Source organism: Chiloscyllium punctatum, chromosome 27 (genome assembly GCF_047496795.1).
Source record: "Chiloscyllium punctatum isolate Juve2018m chromosome 27, sChiPun1.3, whole genome shotgun sequence".
Taxonomy (NCBI): domain Eukaryota; kingdom Metazoa; phylum Chordata; class Chondrichthyes; order Orectolobiformes; family Hemiscylliidae; genus Chiloscyllium; species Chiloscyllium punctatum.
The window spans coordinates 17700728-17717165 of record NC_092765.1 but is presented as its reverse complement, the minus strand read 5'-3'; the positions used below and the strand labels follow the sequence as shown (position 1 = coordinate 17717165).

Here is a 16438-nt window from a genome sequence, read left to right as displayed (position 1 = left end):
CACCTCAGAGCACACAGGGGGTTTTGAAGTAAGGATTAATTGAAAATTTCAAAACATCTTTATATCAATGCCAAAAAACATGTATGGAAGCACACTGGGTAGATGGTGTCACAGTACAGGTTAAGTGTGATTTAATTCGCTGCTGGAATAGGTTAGAGGGCTGAATGGAGTCTTCCTATAATTATATTCCTAGATTGAGTCTCAGTTTTCATTAATGGTGTACCATAGCTGCAATTGCGTTGTATTGCAAGGTGCACTGTAACAGCCCGCCATGGCTATTTCAGCAGCACCTCCCAAATCCACAACCTCCCAAGGATTTTGCAAACACAATCACTCCCTTCCATGAAATGCACAATTCTGATTTGGAAATATATCACGATTCCCATATCATAGCTGGGTCAAATCTTGGAACTAGGCAAAAGTGAGGACTGCAGATGCTGGAGATTAGAAGCAAGATTAGAGTGGTGCTGGAAAAGCACAGCAGGTCAGGCAGCATCTGAGGAGCAGGAAAATCGACATTTCAGGCAGGAGCCCTTCATCAGGAATGAGGCTGGAAGCCTTGGAGGTGGAGAGATAAATAGGAGGGGGTGGGGCTGGGCAGAAGGTAGTTGAGAGTGCAATAGGTGGGTGGAGGTGGGAGTAAGGTGATAGGTCAGAAAGGAGGGTGGAGCGGATAGATAGGAAGGAAGGTGGGACAGATCATGAGGGCGGTGCTGATCTGGAAGTTTGGAACTGGGGGGAAATGAGGAAACTGGTGAAGTCCACATTGATGCCCTGGAGTTGAAGGGTTCCAAGGCAGAAAATGAGGCATTCTTTGTCCAGGCATTGGGTGGTGAGGGAGTAGCAGTGGAGGAGGCCCAGGACCTGCACGTCCTCGGCAGAGTGGGAGGGGGAGTTGAAATGTTCAGCCACGGGGTAATGGGGTCGATTGGTGCGTATGTCCTGGAAATGTTCCCTGAAGCGCTCTGCGATAAGGTGACCACTCTCCCCAATGTAAAGGAGACAGCATTGGGAGCTACAGATACAATAAATGACATTTGTGGATGGGCAGGTGAAGCTTTGATGGATGTGAAAGGCTCCTTTGGGGCCTTGGATGGTGGTGAGGGTAGAGATGTGGCCGCAATTTCTGCGGTGGCAGGGGAAGATGCCACGAAGGGAGGGTGGGTTCTTGGGCACGTGGACCTGACCAGGTAGTCACGAAGAGAATGATCTTTGTGGAAATTGGATAGGGAGGGAAATATATCCCTGGTGGTGGGGTCCATTTGTAGGTGGCGGAAATGTCAGCGGATGATGTGTTTTATGTGGAACTCGGTGGGGTGGAAGGTGAGGACCAGAGGGGTTTTGTCCTTGTTGCGGTTGGAGGGGTGGGGTTTGAGGGCGGAGGGGCTGGACATGGATGAGATGCATTGAAGGGCATCTTCAACCACGTGGGAGAGGAAATTATGGTCTTTAAAGAAGGAGGCCATCTGGTGTGTTCTGTGGTGGAACTGGTCATCCTGGGAACAGATATGGCAGAGGCGGAGGAATTGGGAATACAGGATAGCATTTTTGCAGGAGGTGGGATGGGAGGAAGTGTAATCCAGGTAGCTGTGGGAGTCAGTGACTTTGTAAAAAAATGTTGATGTTGAGTTGGTTGTCATTGATGGAGATGGAGAGGTCCGGGAAAAGGAGAGAGGTGTCAGAGATGGTCCATGTGAATTTAAGGTCGGGGTGGAATGTGTTGGTGAAATTGATAAACTGCTCAACCTCCTTGTGATAGCGCCGATGCAGTCATCAATATAAAAGAAGAAAAGGTGGGGCTGGTGCCGGTGTAACTACAGAAGATGGACTGTTCCAGGTAGCCAACAAGTAGTCAGGCATAGTTGGGGCCCATGTGGGTGCCCATGGCTACCTCATTCATCTGGAGGAAGTGGGAGGATTTGAAAGAGAAATTCTAAACATAATACCTTAATTGGTAAACTTGTTATGTTTGTTTCTCAGTGAAGCTATCCACAACCATCAGTATGTGGGAGAAACTTGTGAAAACCATGGCACACGGCAGGTCCTTATCAAGCAATCTGTGACATGGTGGAAATGTAATGATCGTCTTCTACCATCTACACAAATGATTACCATAGATACTGTTTATGGGAAGCTATCTGATGGGCTTCTTTACAGCTAAACTAATAGAGACAACACAGAATAATATATAGGCACCACCTGTGACTAAAATGCTACCAATGCTCTGGTCATGTGATATCTGTGCTTATCTGCATCTTGAGCTTCTTCAAGAGATAGTAAACTTCCTTTCTTCTTCCCAAAGATATGAATGTGACAAATGAAAGCTCATTAACATTGAATAGTAGCAATATTGTTTATATGGAGATAATGACAATAAAATTTATGAGTAGAGAAGTCTAAGAGTCCATTTACTATTTTACAACTCTTCCAGACCTCACCCTGCACATTCAACACTGAAAGCTTTGACTTCATCTTTGGATATAAATGTGCCTTTAGTGTGTTGATTGTTGTTCTTGTGTTCTGTCACAATGCGGTTGTCTGGGTGTGGTCTTTCTTATTTGCCACGCACCACTGGCATATTGTGCATTTCCCTTGGCTGACTTCTATATTTCTTCAGCATTGTTCTATTATAGAGTCATAGAGTCACAGAGATGTACAGCATGGAAACAGACCCTTAGGTCCAACTTGTCCATGCTAACCAGATATCCCAACCCAATCTAGTCCCACCTACCCTTCCTATTCATACACCCATTCAAAATGATGCAATTGTACTAGCCTCCACCACATCCTCTGGCAGCTCATTCCATACACGTACCACCCACTGTGTGAAAAAGTTGCCCCTCAGGTCTCTTTTATATCTTTCTCCTCTCACCCTAAACCTATGCCCACTAGTTCTGGACTCCCCCACCCCAGGAGAAAGACTTTGCCTATTTATCCTATCCATGCCCCTCATGATTTTGTATACCTCTAGAAGGTCAACCCTCAGCCTCTGATGCTCCAAGGAAAACAGCCCCAGCCTGTTCAACCTCTCCCTATAGCTCAAATCCTCCAACCCTAGCAACATCTGAGTAAATGCAAGGTTTGTGATGGTTTGTAGCTCAGGTTGAGGTTTAGGGTGTAGGTTTGCTTGCTGAGCTGTAGGTTTGATATCCAGATGTTTCATTACCTAGATGTTTCATTCCCTAGTTACCCTTTTACCATTAGGTGTCATATCTTTGTAAAACCTGGGATCACTGCACATTTTGGATACTAAGGTAACCAGATTCCAATTGTGGGGTGTGACTCTGACTTTTTGTCAAATGTGCAGTTGAGGTAGATATATGCCAGACATGCACCAACTTTATGCTCTCTGTTCAGAACAGATTTACAAGGATGTTGCCAGGATTGGTGGGTTTGAGCTAGAGGCAAAGTGTGAGTAGGCTGGGGCTGTTTTCCCTGCAGCATGGAGGATTGAGGGTGACTTTATAAAGTTTCATAAAATCATGAGGGACATGGATCGGATAAATAGACAAGGTATTTTCCCTGGGGTGGGGGGAGTCTTGGGCATAGTTTTAGGGTGAGAATGAGACCTAAGGGACAACCTTTTCACGCAAAGAGTGGTGTGTGTATGGAATGTGCTACCAGAGGAAGTAGTGGAGGCTGGCACAATTACAACATTTAAAAGGCATCTTGATGGGTATATGAATAGGAAGGGTCTGGAAGGATATGGGTCAAGTGTTGGCAAATGAGACTAGATTAATTTAGGGTATGCTTGGCATAGACAAGCTGGACCCAACAGTCTGTTTCTGTGCTGTAAATCTCTATGACTCTCTAACTCGAAGCATGATCTGCATCTTGGAGATTTTAGATAGGTGGCAGTTTTGCAACATCGTTTTTATTACTTTTTGAATATAATCTTTGCTGATGATGACAGCACCTTATCCATTGTTATAAATCTGAAGTATAACATGGTCACAGGAAAATCTTGTTTCATCGACCTACACTTGAGGATGTGATTAAAAGGTGCTAGATATTCATTTGGAAAATTTGTTTGATTTACGGTAATGTGGAATGGACGTTCATGCCCTTTTGACATACATATCCCTGAAAGCTCTGCTCATATAAATAAAATTTCTTCCAGAAATCATTTTTTGTTAATTTGAAATATCATTCATTGTTCTTCTCATGTATCAACTGTCAAAGCAACTGTTTAATTCCTGTGGCTGTTGTGGGTATGACATCAATTCTAAGTGATAGATTCTAAATTTGATTCTTACGTGTAGCTGACCTTCTGTGTGCATACATGGGATATGGCAATCATTGGCTGGACCAACATTTATTAGTCCATCCTTAATTGTTCTGTATCCCCCACCCTGCCATTACAAATAAGCCAGGGGATTAACCCTGGTTAAATGAAGAGTGCAGGAGGGCATGCCAAGGCAGCACCAAATATATACCTAAAAATGAGGCATTAATCTATTAAACCTACAAAACGGGACTATTTGTATACCAAACAGCATTAACAACAAGTGATAGATAGAGCTAAGTGATTCTACAACCATAGATCAGTTATAAGTGTTGCAGTCTTGCCACATTCAGTCATGAATGGTTTTGGACAATCAAGCAACTCCGTGGAGAGGGAGGCTCCACAAATATCTCTATCCATATACAATAGGATATCTCAGGACGTTAGTGCAAAATACAAACCTGAAACACTTGTAACAATCTTCAGCCAAAAATGCTGAGTGCATGGTCCATTTTAACCTCCTCTAGAGGTCGTCAGCATCACTGATGCCAATTTGATTTACTCCATGTGACTTTTTTTATTTGATCATGGTACATGGGAGTTGTTGGCTGGCCAGCATTTATGAACTGTCCCTAGTTGCTCTTAAGTGGCAGTAGTGAGCTGCCTTCTTGAACCACTGCAGTCTACTTGCTTTAGGTTGAACTACAATGCCCTTTGAGAGACATTTCCAGGATTTTCACCCAGCATCAGTGAAGGAATGGCAATGTGTTTCCAAAATCAGGATGGGGAGTGGCTTGGAGAAGAACTAGTAAGTGATGTTGTTCCCAAAAATCTGCTGCCCTTCTCCTTCTAGATGGAAGTAGTTGTGGGTTTGGAATCTGTCTAAGGATCTTGGATGAATCAAGTAACAGCTGGAGGCATCAGAAACCGCAAAGGCTACAGGCACCAATAACATTTCTGCAAACCTTTGGAATACTGCATTCATTTCTGGTCTCCCTGCTATAAGGAAAGATGTTGTGAAACTTGAAAGGGTTCAGAAAAGATTTATGAGGATGTTGCCTGAATTGGAGGGTTGAGCTATAGGGAGAGGCTGAGTGGCTGGGACCTATTTTCCCTGCAGGATCAGACACTGAGGGATGACCTTACAGAAGTTTATAAAATCATGAGGGGCATGGTTAGGATGAATAGTCAAGGGTATAGGTTTAAGGTGAGAGGGGAAAGATTTAAAAGGGATCTAAGGGGCAACCTTTTCATGCAGAGGGTGATGTGTGTATGAAATGAGCTGCCAGAGAAAGTGGTGGAGGCTGGTACAATTACAGCATTTAAAAAGCATCAGGATGGGGATATGAATAGGAAGGGTTTAAATGGATATGGGCCAAATGCTGGCAAATGGGATTAGATTAATTTAGGATATCTGGTTGGCATGGATGAGTCAGATCGAAGAGTCCGTGCTGTACACCTCTATGATTGTAATAGCACCTTAGATTTGAACTCCTGAACTTTCCATATCTTTAGCCAAGCCATGCCAATATAGCTACCATATTGGAATTTACCTGACAATGTGGAAAATGTCCATGGTTGGTCAGTAAATAAAACCAGGAGAAATCCAATCAATTTTTTAATCCCTTCTTGATTATCAGTAAAGTGATGGAAACTGTGTGATGAGGGGGAGCGGTGGGAAGCTCTGGATTCTTTGCACTCTTTCTGTTGCTTGCACTTGACCTCCATGCACTCTACTCGGTGACAAAGTTGTTGGCTCTTTCACGATTCTTCTTCTCCAGATTGAGTGTTCTAAGGGAAGCGACTCCCATGTGTCAGTGAGGACTTTGCATTTGTTTAGGGGGGCATTCAGGGTGTCCTTGTAGCATTTCCTCTACACTCTTAATGATTGCTTATCATTGTGGAACTCAGAGTAGAGAACTTGTTTATGGAATCTTGTCAGCCATGCAGACAAGATACTTATCATAGGCCAGCATTTATTCAGTTACGAGTTCCCCTTGAGAAAGTGGTGCCTTCTTAGACCACTGCAGTCCATGTGCAGAAGGTAGTTCCACAATGCAGTCCGTGAGGAGCTCCAGGATTTTAACCCAGTGTCAGTGATGGAATGGTGATATATTTCCAAGTCAGGATGCTGAGGGGCTTGGAGGGAAACTTGCATGTGGTAGTGTTCCCATGTACCTGCTGCCCTTGTCCTTATAGATAGAAGTGGTTGTGGGTTTGAAAGGTGCTAACAAGCTTTGGTAAATTTTTGCAGTTCATCTTGTAGATGGTACATACTGCGTCTACCCAGCATCAGTGTTATACGGAGTGGACGTTTGTAGATATGGTGCCAAGTAAGCAAGCTTCTTTGTCCTATATAGTGTCAAGCTTTTTGAGTGTTGTTGGAGCTGCATTCATCCAGACAAATGAGGAGTATTCATCACACTCCTGAGTTGTGCCTTGAAGATAATGAACAAGCTTTCTGGAATCAGCAAGTGAGTTGCTTTTTGGAGGATGCTGAGCCTGTGACCTGGTCTTGTCACTGTATATGTATGGCAAGCCTAGTTGAGTGTCTCATCAGTGGAAAACCACAGGATGTTGATAGTGAGGGATTCAGTGATGGCGACATCACTGAATATCAAGGGCAATTTTTTCAAGATTATCTCTTATTGCAGATGGTCATTGCCTAACACTTTTGCGGCAATGAATATAATTTGCCACTTTTCAGCCCAAGCCTAGATATGGTCTGCTTCAATATGCAAGGCATCGATGATGATACTGAACATGCTGCAACCATCAGCGAACATACTCACTTCAGTTCTCATAATGGAAGAGAATGGAACAGCTGAATATGGGTGGGCCGAGGGTCGTGACAAAGTATTGCAGAGTGTAGCGTACGTCAAGTCATTGAGTATATTAAGACAGATAGATTCTCAACTAGTAAGAGTATCAGGAGATTATAGGGAGAAGGCAGGGGAGTTGAGTGATTTCATAGGATCCTATATTTTATAGGCAAAAGTGGGGACTGCAGAGTAGAGCTGAGAGTGTAGTGCTGGAAAAGTACAGCAGGTCAGGCAGGACAGTTGACATTTCAGGCAAAAGGGCTGATGAAGGGCTTTTGCCCGAAACATCGACTCTCCTCCTCTGATGCTGCCTGACCTGCTGTGCTTTTCCAGCAACACGTTCTCGACTCCTATATTTTATAGTCTTAGGTCACTACCCTGAGGACCTCCTGCAAAGATGTCCTGCATCTGAGATGACTTTCCGCCAACACCCAGGACCATCTTCCCTTAACCCAAGTAAGTCTCCAGCAAGCAGAGAGGGATCTGGTTTGTGATTGGGTGGGGGCGACTGATCAGTGGTTGGACGGATGTGACCAGTCTGTGACTGGATGGAGGATGAAAGGATGGAGGATGGAGGTCTATGATTGGATTGGGTGAAAGTGAATGGTTTGTTGGTGGACGAATATGACAGTTTTATGATTGGATGGCGGTGACCAGTCTGCGATTGAATCAAGGTGACTGGTTAGTGATTGGATGGAGGTGATGATCAGTCATTGAAAAGGGATGCTTGGTTTTTGATTGGTTTAAGATCTATGCTTAGTGATTGGATTAAAGTTTTGCTCTTTGATTATGGGTCGATCACTTATTGAAGATATTTGGTCTCTGATTGAAAAAAAAACACAAGTTTGTTAATGTCCAATCATGTCTCACCTTTATTTGTGGTCTGGTCTCAGCACTGCCAATCAGCTATTTGCTTACTGTATTTCCTAGCAACACAGTAAACAATGCAGCGACTTGGGCAGGAGCCCAGGACACTGACCAGCCCCGACAGCCCCGTAACCTGCTGAAAGCTAGAGCACCGGGGGCGCTGAGAGGCAGAGCTAGTGGCATCAGTCAGCGGGGGAGAGGAGTGTGCAGCCTGGTCACTGAACAGTGGGGGACAGGATCCAGGCAGTGGTCAGTTTGGGACAGGATCCCGGGCAGTGGTCAGTGTGAGACAGAATCCCGGGCAGTGGTCAGTTTGGGACAGGATCCCTGGCAGTGGTCAGTGTGAGACAGAATCCCAGGCAGTGGTCAGTTTGGGACAGGATCCCTGGCAGTGGTCAGTGTGAGACAGAATCCCAGGCAGTGGTCAGTGTGAGACAGAATCCCGGGCAGTGGTCAGTTTGGGACAGAATTCCGGGCAGTGGTCAGTGTGAGACAGGATCCCGGGCAGTGGTCAGTTTGGGACAGGATCCCTGGCAGTGGTCAGTGTGAGACAGAATTCCGGGCAGTGGTCAGTTTGGGACAGGATCCCTGGCAGTGGTCAGTGTGAGACAGAATCCCAGGCAGTGGTCAGTTTGGGGCAGGATCCCAGGCAGTGGTCAGTGTGAGACAGAATCCAGGGCAGTGGTCAGTTTGGGACAGAATCCCGGGCAGTGGTCAGTGTGAGACAGGATCCTGGGCAGTGGTCAGTTTGGGACAGGATCCCTGGCAGTGGTCAGTGTGAGACAGAATTCCGGGCAGTGGTCAGTTTGGGACAGGATCCCTGGCAGTGGTCAGCGTGAGACAGAATTCCGGGCAGTGGTCAGTTTGGGACAGGATCCCTGGCAGTGGTCAGCGTGAGACAGAATTCCGGGCAGTGGTCAGTTTGGGACAGGATCCTAGGCCCTGTGGCAGAGTGATTAAGGAATCTGAGCAAGGTGTTTGTAATCATAATGAGCTCCCCGCTCTCATCTCTAGGAAAATTACGGAAAGTATCAGTCCTCCTGCCAGAGCTGCAGGATCATCGGTAAGTGAGACCTAGCTCCTTGCTCTGGTCCATTCTGTGCTGCAAATAAATGAATAAAAGTGCTATTTCTCTACCAAGGTCAGAGGGCACATGCAAACACAACCTGCCCCAAATTCCTTCCCGAGTCACGCACCATCTTGACTTGGGGTATTTTGGATATGGGAAGAAGTGGAGATGGTAAGGTTGTGCAGTATCAGTAATCCTTAGACCTAGGCTAATGCTCTAGGATATGGATTAAAATCGCACCTTGGTGCTTGGCGAATTTTAACTTCATTTAATAAATCTGGCATGTAAAAGCTAGTCTTAGTGATAATAATCATGTTAACGATCAAACAGCCATTTTGTTCCTTAATGTCCTTAAGGGAAACAAATCTGTTGGCTTTACCCAGTCTTGACTACATGTGACTTCAGACCTACAATAATGCGGCTCATTCTATATTAATTTTCCTCTGAAATAGCAAAGCAAGGGAATTAGGAATGGGAAGCCATTGCTGACTAGGCCAATATTCCAGAAAAAAGTAAAGAAACATTCAGTGATGCTACTTGTTGCATTCCCCATACAATTGACATGACTCTGTTCTGCTTACTGTAGATAGTTTAATATTTAAAGTAAGGTTTCATCACAAATTACCAGGCAGTCTGCTAATCTCTACAGTTCATGCACAAAATCTTTGAACTTCTGCCATCCCAAGAAGGAAAAGATGAAAAATTCCAATATTCTGATTATTATGTGCTCTCTGGCGTATAGCCAATGTTCAACCAGAATACAACCATATTGATAAGGAACAAATTTATCATGCAGTACTGAGAAATTCGATATTGTCAGAAGTGTGACTTTCAGTTGAGAAGTTATACAGAGACAATGTCTGCTCCCTTGGATGGATATCAAAATCCATTTGGCATTATTAAAAGAAGGGAAAGGAAGCTCTGCAGGTTCCTGGCCAATGTTTATACATCACTAATATTAATTTAAAATGACTAGTGATTTGGTCAGTTACCTAATTATTGCTTGTGGGAGCTTGCTGTATGTGAATTGACTATCATGTTTCCTACATTACAACAATGATTGCATTTCAAAAATTATCCATTATTGTATTGGATGTTGGGTTATCAATCACTGGCAACTTCTGGTTCAGGTTTGATGCTGCTGCTCTGTTGTATGCTGAGTGTATAATTGACTCTGATAGAGGAAAGACCTTTCCTCAAGCAGAAGAACTGCTTGAGTGGTTAACAAGAGGCAACTTATTATGTTAAGGCAATATGTATAGGTTACATTGGCTAGTTAGGCATAATTCCTTAAGACTTTCAGGAGTCAGAAATGATGCTCTGTTTCAATCAGGACTTCATGTTAGACTGCTTCTCTACACCCAAAGTGTGTGTAATATCATCAGATTGGGTGGAGCTCAATGCAGGTTCAGCATTAGCTGGTATAGTCATGATTGACTGAAGTGCCTGTTTCTGTGATGTGTGACTCTATGACTCTATAACCCTTTAATAAGTGCAATTTATCTGTCTGTGTGTACTATCTTGTGCATCAATATGAAGAAAGGTTCTACGGGAATGTTCTGTACACTGAAGAAGTTTGTGTAACCAGAGCTTCAGTTTTCCTCAATGGGCATTATATCATGTCAATAATGAATTGGTAGCATGTAGGTTCTTAATAAAATCTCTGGGACCAGCATTTGCTTGTGCCACCTATAGTGCAGGATCATTATATTAGTCCTGGCTTTCACCCTCAGCTATTTGGAAAAATGCATGTAATATCATTTCACATAAGGCAAGACTACATGAACACATGTCTTAGGACTATATTCTCTAACCTAATCTGTAGCGCTCTGAGTATGATGGCATCCTGAAGTTCCATGAAAAGGAACTTTATTTTGAAATTAAGGAGATTGAGTTGGTTATAATATGTGAAACAAAATGTGGGTTGATGCTTTTTGTGTGTGTGTGTGTGTGTGTGTGTGTGTGTGTGTGTGTGTGTGTGTGTGTGTGTATATCAAAGCCTCTTTTGCACAACAGCCAAAAGTAAATTTCAATTATCTTCCTTCAGTCCTCCAATATTTATCTATTGCAGTTTGCAGATTGTCACAGAATGTCTTCACTGCAACATATTTCACAACAACCTGCACAGCAGAGTAGTGTTTTATAGTCCATTTGCAGTATTTTCAGTTTCAACATGATTTCCATTTTTTTAGAGACTCAAGTGAATATTAACTGCCCACTGCGAATCCAAATGTTGCCCCTTTCCACTCTCAGTGAAGAGTACTGGAGATACCATTTGTGGCCTCCTCTCTCACTCTTCCCCTCTGTCCCACTCCCCTCCACCACTTTATCTTTGAGGCACAGTCTAGACAATGAGGGTCAATTGTTCTATGGTTGCATCACATCTGAGTTTACCTCACCTCACACATTCAGCATTTGGTTATCTGTAGCAGTCAGGGGAGAATATCCAACTGATTGTTATAATCATAGACTGGAGTTTAAACCATAGAGTCATAAGGTCTAATGCTTTATGCCAGAACTCCCAAAGTGGGAGTTGGGACTCCATGCTGGTCACAAGCAAAAAGATTTGGGATCATGACTAAGTTATAACAGCTGTGCTGAGTCTCTAACAGACCGAGCCTTCCCCCAAACTCGCAGGCCTCTTTCCCTTTCAAACCCCCTCCCCTTACATTTCTCATTTAAGACCCATAGTGATATTCAGGCATCAAAATGGGGGTCACTGTGGGAAATATTTTGAGAAGCATTTATTTCTAGCATACTGTTAAATAAAGAAAACTCTGCATTTATTTAGCTCATTTCACAGTCAAGATGTCTGAAAATGCTTTCAAGCCAGCTATGTACTTTTGAAATCGTAATCATAGTTGTAATGTGGAAAACAGAGAAGTTAAGTTCCTCTCAGAATCAAGAAATAACAACTTTTAATATTGATGGTGTTTGAAGAATAAATATTAGCCAGGACACTGGGGATAATCTCCCCCGCTTATCTTAAAACAGAGATGTGAGATCTGTCTTAGTCACCTGATATAATAGGATCTCAGTTTATTATCTCAATGGAAATTTGGCATTTTGTGATATGCAGTACTCCCTTCCCAATGGGCTAGCTTTGTCAAGCTGAATTATTGCACTCTAGTCCCTGGAACAGGTTCTTAAAACCCTCAGTCTCCTCACTTGGAGTCAAGCATGCGACCTTTAAACAATAGTCAAAGAGTGTGGTGCTGGAAAAGCACAGCCGGTCAGGCAGCATCCGAGGAGCAGGAGAGTTGATGCTTTGAGCATAAGCTGTTTGTCAGGCATTTCTAACGAAGAGCTTATGCTCAAAATATCGATTCTCCTGCTCCTCGGATGCTGTCTGACTGGATGTGTTTTCCCAGCACCACACTCTTTGACTCTGATCTCCAGCATCTGCAGTCCTCACTTTCCCTTCCATTAAACAATAGCTGACACCTCTAATCCTATTGTAATTGTATATATACATACCTTTTGTTTTGTTCTTTTCAAAATATTTTGCCTGTGTATACTCACGTTACTGAATAGAGAAAAGAGAACTTGCCTTTGTAGAGCTATCACTCGTAAATGTTTTAATTTATTTTGGTGTATTTTTCACAGCAAACAAGCAGTGTGCTTTGAAAAGGACTGCTACACAGGTAAGGCAGCCAAACTATCACAGACACATTAAAATTCTAATCCTGATATATCCTGTAGCCATAGTAGTTAACAAGAGCTGCTGAGCTGTGTCAATGCCAGGATCTGCCTTACTCTGGAACATTAGTGGTCCTCACACACCTTGCCTTATGATCCTGTGGTGGTGAGTCTGGAATTGATCTCAGTCTCTGCAGAGTGAACTAACCACTGGACTGAAGTGGTAAGCTAGAGTTGCTTTTGAGAATTGGATTCTGCACTTTTTCACTTGAGGCTGCTAAATCCACCTGTACCCACAGAACAAGTCTGCTTGGTGTGGACAACAAAATATCCACGAAGAGCTATACCTTCAGTTCATATTCCAGATGTCTCCGACTTAATGTATAACTGTTTTTCTCCCAAGAGCTTACACTCTCGATCACCATTGTGATCCCAACTCAAAAATACCCACAGTGGTATTGGTGTAGTCTAGGTTCATTTCAGCTGTGACTTCTCCATCACAGTCCTACCCAGTTATGTGCAGTCTCTAGTAGCTTTCGTTTGTGGACAAGAGAAACTAAAATTGTTCTCTTCATAAAAAAAATTTCAAAGTAGACTTTCCAGATCAATTCAAAATCATATCTGTATTGTGAAAGGGTAAATGAAGGGGAACTATTACTTGTGGCAGAAGGATCAGTTACGTCAAGAGCAGAGGCAGGTGAAAGTGAGGACTGCAGATGCTGGAGATCAGAGTCAAAAACATTCCTGATGAAGAGTTTATGCATGAAACATTGACTGCCCTGCTCCTGGGATACTGCCTGACCGGCTGTGCTTTTCCAGCACTACACTTTTCAATCAAGAGCAGAGGCAGACAAGGTTCAAAGATGCCATAGTTGGCCAGCTTGTCTGTTTCCTGACACTCTTCCTGGCAATAGCTATTTGGCTGGCTCAGGTTTGGGGCCTACCCATCTCCAGAGACACTATTGTCAGTTGGTTAAATGGTCAAGGACTGTGGACGACTGAAAAATCCCAGTCAGCCTTGAGTTACCCAAAGCAATAGGGAGCAGTTCACTTGCCAGAAGGCAAGTACGAAGCAGCGAAAAAGCTAGAAGGCGAGTGCTCCATGAGGGCCTACAGCCCTCTCTACCTTCCTGGATCCAGGTGTAGCCAAAGACCACACATTAGTTTTGTTCCCACCCAGAGTCATAGACTGGTTACTTTTTGTGTTTTTCAACTCACTGTTTAAAAAGCCTCTGATTGACCTTACAGATTTAAGAGAACCAGTTCCTTGAAACCCTTTTTTGGACTGTACCTTTCCCAGATTAGTGCCAGAGACTTCTTTCTACTTCACAGAAAGTAGTGAGCTTTGCTTAATATAAGATATGAGTTTGTGCTGCAAATAACATTTTAGCACTTCTGCTGAACTTGCGGTTTCTGCACACCATATGATATTGTCAATGCACATCACTGGTGAACAGCCAACCAGAAAGGGAACAAGACTTCACTCAGTATGCATTTGTCATTGTACTCTGTCTGATTGCATTGGCTGATATGACAGATGTCCTACAGGTGCAGTTGTGATGTGCATGTTACATTTTGAGAGGATACAAATTGGAGATTTATGCAGTGTCCAAACCTTGTATCTGCCCTGGGAGTGTTTGGTGAGACAATGCAAATGATATCACCAAGCAAAACAATGACCCCTTAAAGCATTTGTCTCTTCCTGCAGATGATGAGGCTGCGCTGCTGAGTGAGATCCTTCCTCCTTTGTCATGGTCAAATTCCTCAGCAGCTTCTACTTCGTCCCCATCACAGAGGCCAAAGGCAAAAGGCAAGACTTATTAAAAGGATCGTGAAACACCAGGGACAGAAACTGGGAGAGGGAGATGAACAAGATACCTGATTCAGTTGAGCAAAGAGCTTAGAGAGTAATTGGGTTTTATAGAGTAAGAGTGGTCACAGAGATGTAGGGGAAAGATGGAGTACCAAAAATCAGGAGGGATTCAAATATTAAGGCAAAAACTTCAAGGCGTTAGTTGACTTGTTAGGGTAATCATTCAATAGGGTTTGCAGCAGACAGGCATCTATGATATGAATGAGCTAAAGTTCACAGACTGCAATGGTTGTGACTTGTCTCTTTAATTGAACAAGATGCCTGCTTCCATGCCAACTAAGTGGCATCCAGTCCCAAACAGGGACTGTCTTTCCTCCCCAACCCTTGATGGGCAAGTAGATACCCAGAAACCACCTTGGCTGTTGTCTCCCACTGTAGCCCTTACCTCCCACCAAGTCAGATTCAGCCCCATGTCTTTGGATGATGATGACAAATGGCAGAGTATAGATAAGAAAGAGGGATCTCCAGGGGAAACAACACAAGGGTGAGAAGAGAGGCCTGTTTCTCAAGATACTTTGCTCTGTTTCAATTTGACCACCGGATATTCAAGATTAGAACCAAGCAAACAGTCTTCTGCCAAGGTTACCAATGGGGCAATGGAAGAGTATAATGTGGTCATTTGTGTCAGAAGCTTCAGAAAGAATATTGAAGGGATGGAGAGGGGTGGATAATGCAGTATTGTCATCACCAAGGAGGCTATCCTTTTATGACTGATGAAAATTATTTTGACGTAGCAATTAGGGAAATATTTTCAGTTGTTATGAATGTGGGAGCTAATATGGCCGAGGGAGCAAATAACTTATATGGTTTAGGTAGAATAGAAGGGTAGTGAATTGGGAGAATAGAGGGGGAAATGATCCATATTGGAAGTTTGTATCAAAGAAAATGAAAGCTTAGTGGGTGAAGAATATTATGGTGAGAAAGACATAAGGCTTGCAGTGGAACATAAGTTTGTAGTTGAAAGAGCTTGCATATAATGAGCAGCTAAAAGCAAAAATAATCAGAATAGTGTTAGAAACAGAAAAATGGTGGTGGGAGGACTTTAATGTAAATGGCTGTTAGAATATTAGATCCTGACCAAAGCAATTACTGAAGGTGAGAAAATCTCAATATTTGGGAGGAAATTAGATAAACGTTTGATGGACAACATCAAACGTATAGGGACTGAGGAGAAAAATGGGATTAGAATGGTGATCTCCAACTTGGCATTATATGGACATAAGAATTTACCACCTAAGCGGCTCCCTATGATTCTCTGATGTTTCAGGGGTTACTATAATACATTTAGCATTCACCTTGTTGTCGTATTTGTGTGTCTCCAGACTCAAGTATCAGTGATGCTGAGCTCATGTCCACTATGGTGAAACGGCTGACCGATATGGAACAGCGGGTCCGAAGCCAGGCACAGGAGATCAGCAGGAAGGTAAGGCAGCTTTCCAGACAATGTCAGGCAGGAATTTCCCAACTGATGTCATGAAAGAATTTCTCAGCTATCCACTCTGTCATAACATAGACATTGAAATATTTTCTTCATCATATTGTCTCTCTTTTGACAGAACCAGAAAATTGCTGTGTTGGAAGAAAAGCTGAGTTTACTCCAGCTGTCCAATGGTAAAGACCTTTTCATTACTATAAATAAAATTATGTCCAGTGCTAATGCTGTATATCAAAGATGTTGTGCAGTGTGGTGAGAAGTTTTGCAGAGGCTTATGCCTTTTATTTATAGTTGCCATGATGCAACTGCAGTATCATAAATGTGCTAATGATGCAAAACTCACTGTCTAGATTGTAGACCTTTATTGTTACACCTCTGCTAAATATTCTGCATCCTTTAGGAAAGATATCAATACCTTGAGTTAGTGCAGAGGGAATTTATCAGAAGTTAAGTATTTTAGACAAAATTAGAGCAGCTGGGGTTGGTCTGAGAGCAAAGTGGGGGATTT

General features: G+C 43.2%; 1 protein-coding gene across 2 annotated transcripts in view; it reads left to right on the top strand.

Annotated features, from left to right (window-relative positions):
• Positions 1 to 8000: 8000 nt before the first annotated feature.
• ubxn11 (UBX domain protein 11) overlaps positions 8001 to 16438 on the top strand; it is a 65088-nt gene continuing 56650 nt past the window's right edge. Inside the window, exons 1-5 of one of the 2 annotated variants that reach the window (XM_072548225.1) lie at positions 8001 to 8977; positions 12590 to 12627; positions 14331 to 14432; positions 15818 to 15918; positions 16052 to 16106. In XM_072548225.1, coding sequence (XP_072404326.1) covers positions 8904 to 8977; positions 12590 to 12627; positions 14331 to 14432; positions 15818 to 15918; positions 16052 to 16106 — 370 coding nt within the window. In that variant the 5' untranslated portion in view covers positions 8001 to 8903. The remainder of the gene's footprint in view (positions 8978 to 12589; positions 12628 to 14330; positions 14433 to 15817; positions 15919 to 16051; positions 16107 to 16438) is intronic. The other variant, XM_072548226.1, reaches the window with a different exon arrangement.